We start from the raw sequence: 10689 nt of genomic DNA on the forward strand, positions 1-10689 counted from the left end.
GGAGAGGTGGAACGCGCTACGAGTGAGGACATCGCTTAGAGCATCTCCACTCGTTCGGCCCCCCAGCGCTTCGGCCGGTGATTTTCGAGTATCCAGCCGGCGATTTTTAGACCCTGGGGCGACTAAGGCCCTAGCCACGCCCCCGGGTGCCGCCTCCCAAGGCGCCAGACACGCGGCCCATATTCAAACTCGATCGTTCCCGCTCTCAAAAAAGCAACAATCCGGCGATCATCGCAATAGTTCGGCATTCAGTCCCACAGTTCGGCGATCAAATGAAAGTAGTTCGGCGTACAAAAAAAGAAAGGACGCGAAAGGAATGCATCAAACGTCGAGCTCTACCTCCGGTGTCGTCTTCGGCGTACGCGGGCTGGGAGGAGTCGGCACGGCTTCTGGACTTGTCAGCGCAGCTTCTATGCTGCTGGCGTCGCGGAGACATCGTTAGTAGGGTTGGGCGGCGACGGCGGCGGCGACGTCAGTGTTGGAGTCGCCGGTATCTGGTTCAGGATGAGGCCTCGCTCCGCCAAGAACCAGGCCTTGAGCTTCTCTTCGCCGCTCTGGAGTATGTCAGCGCCGCCCATCAAGAAAGCCAGGTCGTTGTTCCTCTTCTTCGCGGCGACGTTGGACCGGAGCAAGTCGAGTTTGACGGTGTTACTCGTCATCAAAGCAGCCCACCTCGCTTCAGTTTTCTCTTCCCGCTGGGCGGCCCTGGTGTTGGCATCGGCGAGGCAATGCTCGATGGACTCCTGCACGCGTGCGGCAGCCGACTCGGCGTGTTCCGCCTTCTTGGCCCCTTTGTTGCCGTCCGGGCGCCCGTCGCCGCTCCTGGTGTCGGCGCATCCGGCTTGTATGTATCCTTGGCCTTGGCAAGGGTGCGCCGGATATTCACCCACTTCTCGCACTTGTGGATCCGTTTAAAGACGTGAAGGTACTTGAATTCTTGGTTGCCGTTGTCGTCGCGGTACATGGCAAACATATGCAGCAGCTGCGCCGGAGAGCGGGCATCAGTCAGCGCGGGAGCGCAAATGGGTGCGCACACGACGAGAGGAATAGGGAGAGGACGGCGTGTTGTACCTGATCCTCGACACTGGTGCCGCTCTCCGGGTGAGCCGCGGCCTTCTCGACGATCCCAAGCCATTTGTTGCACGCCGTTTGGATGAGCCCTCAACGGTTCGCCATCGCCTTCGACCCCCGCTGCATGTGTACGCCTTTGAAGTTGGGGTCGACGAGCTTGCGCTCGTCAAACTCGGCCTTGATGCGGCACCAATACGTGTCGAAGCACTTGTTCGTGCCAGTAATCGGGTCGAGGCAGACGACCTTCCATGCTTCGGCGAGGCACTCATCTTCCTTGGTCGCCCACTTGATGCGCGGCTCGCCGGTCCTGGCCGCCCCTTTCTTCTTCTTCTTGCGTTTCCTTGTCGGCGCCGGCTCCTCCTCCTCCTCCTCCTCCTCCTCCTCCCCCTCCTCCTCCTACTCATCCTCCTCTTCCGCCGTCTCTTCCTCGCCGTAGTCGAGCTCGGCGTCCATGTTGCTGAGATCAATCGAGCCATCTTGGATAGTGAACCCGGGGGAAGTGGCGGCGGCTGCCGAGCCGGCTACGATGATGTCTTCCATGTCGGCCTCCGTCGCGTCGGCGTCGCCAAGATGAGACGAGGAGGAGGCTTGCGACTAGAGGCCGTGGCGGAGAGGTGGCATCGGTGAAGATGCGTAGTCCGGCAGCGAGTACGTGTACGGAGGGTACTGTACGCCGGCGAACGCGGGCGATGGCGTGCGCTGGACCGGGCACCCATGGGGAAAGGTGATGTTGGGGTTGGAACCACCATGGACATCGCCATCGGCATAGCCCGGTGATGGCGTGCTCCATGGGTGTGGCGACGACAAGAACCCGGCCGGAGAGCCGGCGCTATGCTGGCTCCAGGCGTGCGGGCCGTGTCCACCGGGTGGATTCATCATGGCCACGCGAGCCTCCTCCGCTTGTTCGATCGTGTGCTCCACCTGCTCCGCCACCGTCGCTGCGGCCGCCGCATGCGCCGCCCTCTTCCTGGTCTTCTTGGTCCTGTTGTGCCTATCGGCGGTTACGGCCTCCTGGCGCTGCACATCCGCCTTCCAGTCGGTGTTGGTCATGCCCGGGGGCTTGGACGGCGGCGCCCTCGGCTTCCTTTGCTTTGGCTGGGCGACGGTGGCCGCTGTGGGATCCGTCGCGGCGCGGGGCATCACGTACTTCTTCGGCGGCATGGCGGGAGGCTTGGAAGGGAGGAGGAGGAGTTTGGCGGGAGGAATGGAGAATGAGAGGGAAGCCGAGGGGGAAAGCGGGAGGAAACGACAGGAAAAGGGCCTCCTCTCGCCGACAGAGCGGACCCACGCCTCTTTTCGCTTCGGCCTGCTCCCCCAAGCAACACCCGAGCGCTTGGGTTCGGGGCGGGATCGCCGGCTCTGGATTTGGCCCAAACCGGCGCTATACGAGGTCCTGGGGGCGCGACTGGGCCAATTTTTGGCCACCGGCGCTGAAAATTTGCCTGGGGGCTGTTGGGGGCGTTGCTGGAGATGCTCTTACTCAGGACGACTTGTTCCGATGAGGAAATTCCCCCAGCAACGTTAGAATCATCCCCATCCCTGCTCAAGCCCTTGGGCCACCGTTTCCAGAATGGATCCACCTACGGCCGCGGCCGCCATGCGGCGCTGGGAGAATCTCCAAGAAGACCTCGTCGGTTGCATCGGCGACGGGGTCGAGGACCTCAAGTGCTACGCCAGCGTGCGGGGCGCCTGCACGGCGTGGCGCCGGGCGCTCAAGCCGCCGTCCCCGCTCCTTCTCATCGGCCAGAACAGCACCGCTACTGCCTTCTCGCTCCCCACGCGCCGCTCCTTCAGCGTCAGGGCCATCCCCGGGCCCTACTTCGGCTCCAAGGACGGGTGGGTCGCCTATCTCTCCGATTGCTGGCCCTGGCTATGGGCCGGCTTCTGTGTGTTCATCCTCTCCAACCCCATGACCGCCCTCGATGTCTTCCTGCCGCTACTCGGGTGCGAGAACAGGCTCGTCACCAAGGTCGTCTTCGCACCCAGCCCCGCCAAGGACGACTTCACCGCCGCCGCCATTTGTGGGGTCACTGGGCTTGGTTACGTTGTCGCATGGGACAAGGAGTGGACCATCCTCGATCCCCTCCGCCTTCACGCAAGATATCAGCTCACTGACGTCCTCTTCTATGGCAAAGGTACAGTATACTACCTCACCTGGTGTGGAGATGTCCACGTGCTCCACCTGGCGGAGCTCCGCCGGATTGGACCGACACTGGTGACCACGGTCGAGCCTTTGTTGTCTGCCAACAACCATCCATTCGAGTTCGACCCTGAGACCAGTTTTAAACCGTTCCACGGCAAACTGTCGAGTTTCACTGGCGCCAAGCACCTTGTATTCTGCGAGGGCAACCTCTACCAAATCTGGGGGAACGCGAGCTGCAGGGTCAATTTGTGTCTGCCATCGGGCAGTGGTCGCCGCTGGGTAGAGCAGAATGAAATATTTGTTCTGAGATATTATCCCCAGCACCAACCATGTTGGGATGCCGTCACCGGCTTGGGTGCCTACTCAGTGTTTGTCGGGAGGAACAACGCGGTGTCAATTTATGCCCAAGGTGTCTCCAGACTGAAGGGTAACTGTGTGTACTGGATCAGCAGGTTTAGGTGTCAAGGCATGGTCTTTAATATGGGAAGCGGGAGGTCTACACCCTGCCTTCCCATGACAGCTGGTGTTGTTTCAGGGCCTCCAAAAATCCCCAATTTTCTAGTACATTTTGTGCAACATAGAACGTTACAAGACATGAACTGTCATCGCGATTGGCGACATATCATGAGCTGTGAGCAAGAGCCGGATATGAAAGCACTCAAAATCTTGCCAACTGTACTTGCTTGTCGTAGGTAATATATACTTCGCTTTGATTATTATTTTTTTTTTTTGAGGGAAACAGCAGGACTCCCTAAAAGACTTACTTCCTATGTTGTTCGCTTTGATTTATCTGTTCCCTAAAAGATTTACTTCCTATGTTGTTGGTTTCTAGTTCGAATCATCTTTTTATGTTTGTGTCGTGTATGGAAGCTAGACCAGGGGCTTCGTCCGCGTCCTCTACCGGCCACCGGTGTTTTCTACCTTGTTCACGTGCTCCTGACGCCATGATTCCATCCTGATCTTTGCTTTGGATGAATGATAGCCGAGATCAGGCAGGGGAGGCTGGAATCACGTCTTGTGTCTAGTTTTCTCCAATCTTTCTTTTTGTGAGTTTTGGTGTCGAGGATCTCACATACGTTCTCGCCTCCATGGTGGGTGTAGATGGGATTCGTCCGCGTCCTGCTGAGGTTCTTCACACCCCGGTTTTACATGTAGTTATCTACCCCCTTTAGGTGCATGTGACATACTTTTGTCCTAGCCTTGGATGGATCATGATCGCCAACCGACCGGCCAGTGCTAGGATCATGTTTATATCGTGTTGTTATTTCTTTTAGCTTGATCTTGCTTTGTTCTGTGGAGCCGTGTCACCGGCGCCTCTCCCCATTTTCGTCCATCTGCCCTTGCTTGCTTGGCCTACTCATCTCATTTGGTTTCAATCCGGGTGACGGTGCTTCTATGACTTGATTTATAAATGGTGGCATCGTTGTTTGTATTTGTGTGGTTTGAAACCAAATGAACTTGCTTCTATGTCTAATTCATGCTTACATCTAGTTGTATTTGCATAGATCCATGTTTCCGCATCTACACTTTTGATTAGGATGCGTCTCTGAAGGTCTATTCCATCGTTTTGTTGTGCACGAGTTTCGACCTTGGTGGTGGGTCTGTGGTCTGTCCTTGGTGGAGATGTAGATTGCACCGCTGAGGTAATTAGCGCTCTCACTCTATTGTTCAACTCGTAACCAATGGTTGATGGATATTTCTTGCAAACTTGTAGATCTTGCTTTCTTATGTGGAGTTGTGTGCCCAATTGCCCATAGGTTGCATCGGTGCGTCTCCCCATTTTTGTCCATCTGCTCTTGGTTGCTTTATTTCTTCTGATCGCTTTGTGTAATTGGCATTGCATCACCTATTTTGGTTTGAATCCGTCTTACTGTGATTCTATTTTTGATTTATAGATGGTTACGTCTCGTCACCTATTTGGTTAGAATCTGGGTGAAGCTTCTACGCTCGATCTTTGGTGACATCACTAGTTGTATTTGCGTAGTTTGAATTTGGGTGGATGTGCTTCTATTTGATTTATGGTTGCATCTCTCTATGTTTGCCTAGATTTGTGTTTTCCCATCTGAACTTCTAATTAGGATGTTTCTCTAATGGTCTAATCTATGATTATGTTACGTAGGAGTTTTGGTTTCTGCGGTGGTGAATCTTTGATCTCCCCTTGGTGGAGATCTGTAGATTGCACCAGCGAGGTAAGTTTCTTTCCCTCAACCCCTCCCCGTCATTTTTTGTGTTCACCCATCTAGTTGCGCCACGTACAGGGGAGCGTATATATAGAATACATTTTACCTAGTATACAACCGACTCAAACTAGTCTAAAAGTCCGTACCAGACAAGCTAGCCTAATCGTGATTATTTCTAACATCCCCACCCCATCATTTTTTGCGTTCACCCTGTCTAGTTCTATTCCACCGGAACTACATATGTCCTCGTTTGAAAATGTGTTAACAAGTTGTTGCTTTGAGGTGTAACCGCTAAACTCTTGATATTTCAGTTTGATTGCTACATTTATCTAAACTTTTAGTTAACACATCTACTTGATTCTAAACTTTACAGGGGAATTGTGTCGAACTCTCCACATTCTGCTGGTACTGCAGGTATATATGCTTACCTTGCTATTTTTGTTCCTAAAGTTTAGATAAACTTATTCCTGTAAATGCTATAGTTTCTGCAACATTGCACTTCTCCATATTATCAAATTACATGGTCAAATATAATTATTTTTATAAGTTTGATGTGCGGTGTAGTATATGAGACTATGGATTGGGACACCATTGTTATTTGTTGGTACATTTGCCATCATATGCACTTAACTAATCATTCAACAATATATTTTACAAGGCCACTATGTGCAGTAAGCGAGCATAATCATATCGGGTCGATCAAACAATGAGTAGTTAAACAACCATGTTAATATTTTTTTGTATGGGATTCATCTGATGCATACATACTTGCACTGCTTTCGGTTCTCTCAGTCTGTCCAACATTTTGTTGAAAAATGTGTCTAACATTTCTACCAAAAATGGTGTCCAACATTTTTGTCGCTTTCAGGAATAAAGAGGCACCAAGCAAAGCCTAAAAGCAACAATGAGGATATAATTGAGGAGAGCAATGTTACCAGCAACATTGGTCACGATGCCATTGTTTGCAAGAGACCAAAGAGAGAAGTTGGCTGCTCCTCACTATTAGACCTTCCTCTCGACTTGCATAAAAATTTAAATTATTCCAGGTACAAGTTACATCAACCAATGAATCAGTATGCGCCATGGTGTGACACTGTCCTTAAAACAGCAGAATGGCCGTTAGTGTCATTGCCATTATAAAAGAACAAACTCACGCTTCAAAACTTTCTTTCGCTGATGTTACCAAGAGAGTAGCAGAGTTTCAGAGAGGGCTCCATGCATTCATTTCAAAAGATGCGAGAGTTGTTGAAAGATATGTTGTGGTGCATGCACAGATAATCCTTCAAAAGTTCAAAAATTATCCAGATGAGTACGTTCGATGGTGCGCCTTCGTCACAGGCCTTGTCAAGAAGATGGAAGAAAGAGGTCACACGAAGCTAGCAATGAAGAAGAAATCTCAAGTGGCGAGAGGAGAGAACACAAGTGCAAAAATGGCCCCAATATCAAAACGAATCTTATGCGTGTGACAACCACAAAGTTGGTTAGCAGAATATGGGGTGGTTACTATGCAACCCATTTCCCAGAGAACTCAACGGAGGGGATGGGAATGATGAGCAAAAGGTATTTGAGGAGGAAGAGGAAGAAAATGAAGAAGATGATGTTGAGGGGGAGGTTGACGTTGGCGAGGAACATGTTTCGAGGACCTCGCCATCAACAAGGTCTAGAAACCAATCATCGGATGCTTGCAAAGAAATCAAATGGAAAGGTCAAACAGTTGGGAAAACACTCTCTGGAGAAGCTCTGTACAAAAGTGTTAGAGTTGGAGATTTAAGTATTGATGTTGGTGGGGCAGTCACATTGGAAGGCGATTCAGGGGAAGCCAACATGTGCTTTGTTGAGTATATGTATGAGACACGGGATGGCACACAAATGATTCATGGAAGAGTTCTGCAAAATGGTTCACACATTGTCCTCGGCAACGCCGCAAACGAAAGAGAGGTGTTATTTACGAATGATTGTTTACAATTCAAAGTAGGTGACATGAGAGAATTAGTTATTGTCGACTTCCAGCTGATTCCCTGGGGTCACAAGTGCATAATAGAGTAGGTGGAAGCTATTAGGTTGGAGAGGGCCAAAGCAGAGGATAGGAAGAGGAAAGGTTTGCCGGTAGAGTATATCTGCAAAAGCCTATATTGTTCTGAGGAAGGTGTTTTTTTCTCCCTCCCTTACATGATAATGGGCGCCGGAACCAGCGCTTGTAGTTCATGTGAGGAGCGAGACGCGGTCTGTGATGAGTTCGAAATACAGTCAGAGACCAGCTTTGTCCTCAACAATGTCACATACAATATTCACGACTTCCTATATATCAGACCTGAGTTTTTTCCCTCTCACGTGGAGGGTCGTGGGACCTATAGGGCTGGAAGAAATGTGGGCCTGAAGCCCTATGTGGTATGTCATTTGCACAGTGTTAATGCTGCTGCTGGATCTCATAAAGCTAATCTGAAATAAAAAAAGTCAGTGTAAGAAGGTTATACAGACCCGATGATATTTCATCGGATAAAGCTTACTCTTTAGATATCAAAGTGGTTTGGCACTCTGCCTTATGTTTACCACATTTTTTATGTGCATCATTACCATCATATTGTGCATGTGATTCCACCTAACTTTATGTTTTTTACATTTGGACTTTAATCTAGTTTTCTTTCTCAAGTAAATATGACCAGGAAGATCAAGGGATTCCAATTTATTCGAGTCGTATCAAGGAATGGCTTGTGAAATTTTGTGGTTCAATGGCCTGCATATCTATTCGAACTGACACAACTTTGTAAGTACTCCTGCAGCTCTAATCAATTATGTACTCTAGGCACACGTGTTCAATCAGTAGCTTGTCATGCAATTACGATCTTATGTCCTTTGCATTTTACTTACGATCTTGCATTTCCTCACTATTAAATCTTTCTCTCAACTTGCAGAAAATTTAAATTATTCCAGGTACAAGTTACACCGACCAACGAAGCACTATGCGCCATGGTGTGACACTGTCCTTAAAACAGCAAGACTGACTGTTACTGCCATTGCCATTTTAAAAGAACAAACTTGTGCTTCAAAACTTTCTTTCGCTAGTGTTACCAAGAGAGTAGCAGAATTTCAGAGGGGGCACCATGCATTCATTTCAAAAGAAGCGACACTTGTCGAAAGATATGTTGTGGTGCATGGACAGATAATCCTTCAACGGTTCGCAAATTATCCAGATGAGTACATTCTACGATGCGCCTTTGTCACAGGCCTTGTCAAGAAGATGGAAGAAAGAGGTCACACGAAGCTAGCAATGAAGAAGAAATCTCAAGTGGCGAGAGGAGAAAACACAAGTGCAAAAATGGCCCCAATATCAAAATAAAATCTTATGTGTGCGACAACCACGAAGTTGGTCAGCAGGATATGGGATGATTACTATGCAACCCATTTCCCAGAGGATTCAAAGGAGGGGGGTGAGAATGATGAGCAAAAGGTTTGAGGAGGAACGGGAAGAAAAAGATGATGTTGAGGGGGAGGTTGATGTTGGGGAGGAACATGTTTCGAGGACCTCGCCATCAACAAGGCCTAGAAACCCATCATCGGATGCTTGCAAAGAAATCAAATGGAAAGATTAAACAGTTGGGAAAACACTCTGTGGAGAAGCTCTGTACAAAAGTGTTAGACTTGGAGATTTCAGTATTGATGTTGGTGGGGCAGTCACATTGGAAGTTGATTCAGGGGAAGCCATCATGTGCTTTGTTGAGTATATGTATGAGACACATGATGGCACACAAATTATTCATGGAAGAGTTCTGCAAAATGGTTCACACACTGTCCTTGGCAATGCCGCAAACGAAAGAGAGGTGTTCTTTACAAATGATTTTTACAGTTCAAAGTAGGTGACATGACGGAATCAGTTACTGTCAACTTCCAACTGATTCCCTGGGGTCACAAGTGCAGAAAAGAGTAGTTGGAAGCTATTAGGGCTGAGAGGGCCAAGGCAGAGGATAGGAAGAAGAAAGATTTGCCAGTGGAGTATATCTGCAAAAGCCTATATTGTCCTGAGAAAGGTGCTTTTTTTTCTCCCTCCCTTATGAGAAAATGGGCACCGGAACCGGTGCTTGTAGTTCATGTGAGGAGCGAGAAACGGTCTGTGATGAGTTCGAAATACAGTCAGAGACCAGCTTTGTCCTCAACAGTGTCGCATACAATATTCACGACTTCCTATATATCAGGCCTGAGTTTTTCTCTCCCATCGAGGGTCGTGGGACCTATACGGCTGGAAGAAATGTGGGCCTAAAGCCCTATGTGGTATGTCGTTTGCAGAGTGTCAATGTTGTTGCTGGATCTCATAAAGCTAATCTGAAATCAACAAAAGTCAGTGTAAGAAGGCTATACAGACCCGATGATATTCGGATAAAGCTTACCCTTCAGATATCAGAGAGGTTTGGCACTCTGCATTATGTTTACCACATTTTTTATGTGCATCATTACCATCATATTGTGCATGTGATTCCACCTAACTTTATGTTTTTTACACTTGGACTTTAATCTAGTTTTCTTCCTCAAGTAAATCTGACCAGGAAGATCAAGGGATTCCAATCTATCCGAGTCGTATCAAGGAATGGCTTGTGAAATTTATTGGTTCAATGGTCTGCTTATCTATTCGAACTCACACAGCTTGGTAAGTACTCCTGCAGCTCTAATCAATTATGTAATCTAGGCACACATGTTCAATCAGTAGCTTGTCATGCAATTACGATCTTATGTCTTTTGCATTTTACTTAGGAACTTGCATTTCCTCACTACTAAATCTTCCACTCAACCTGCATAAAATTTAAATTTTTCCAGGTAGAAGTTACACCAACCAACGAAGGAGTATGCGCCATCGTGTGTCACTGCCCTTAAAACAGCAAGACTGGCTGTTAGTGTCATTGCCATTTTAAAAGAACAAACTCACTCTTCAAAACTTTCTTTCGCTGGTGTTACCAAGAGAGTAGCAGAATTTCAGAGAGGGCACCATGCATTCATTTCATTCAACACTTGTTGAAAGATATGTCGTGGTGCATGGACAGATAATCGTTCAACAGTTCACAAATTATCTAGATCAGTAAATTCTACCGTGCACCTTCGTCACAGGCCTTGTCAAGAAGATGGAAGAAAGAGGTCACACGAAGTTAGCAATGAATAAGAAATCTCAACTGGCGAGAGGAGAGAACACAAGTGCAAAAATGGCCCCAATATCAAAACAAAATCTTATGCGTGCGACAACCACAAAGTTGGTTAGCAAGATATGGGGTGATTACTATGCAACCCATTTCTGAGAGGACTGAAAGGACG

General features: G+C 48.5%; 1 protein-coding gene and 1 pseudogene across 1 annotated transcript; both read left to right on the forward strand.

The window, feature by feature from the left end:
- Window positions 1-2641: 2641 nt before the first annotated feature.
- LOC119310341 lies at window positions 2642-4046 on the forward strand. The gene is made up of 2 exons (XM_037586128.1): window positions 2642-3666; window positions 4019-4046. The coding sequence occupies exons 1-2, from the start codon at window positions 2642-2644 to the stop codon at window positions 4044-4046; spliced, it is 1053 nt and encodes a 350-aa protein (XP_037442025.1).
- A 256-nt stretch (window positions 4047-4302) lies between these two features.
- LOC119310342 overlaps window positions 4303-10689 on the forward strand; it is a 73806-nt pseudogene continuing 67419 nt past the window's right edge.

Source organism: Triticum dicoccoides, chromosome 5B (assembly GCF_002162155.2).
Source record: "Triticum dicoccoides isolate Atlit2015 ecotype Zavitan chromosome 5B, WEW_v2.0, whole genome shotgun sequence".
Taxonomy (NCBI): domain Eukaryota; kingdom Viridiplantae; phylum Streptophyta; class Magnoliopsida; order Poales; family Poaceae; genus Triticum; species Triticum dicoccoides.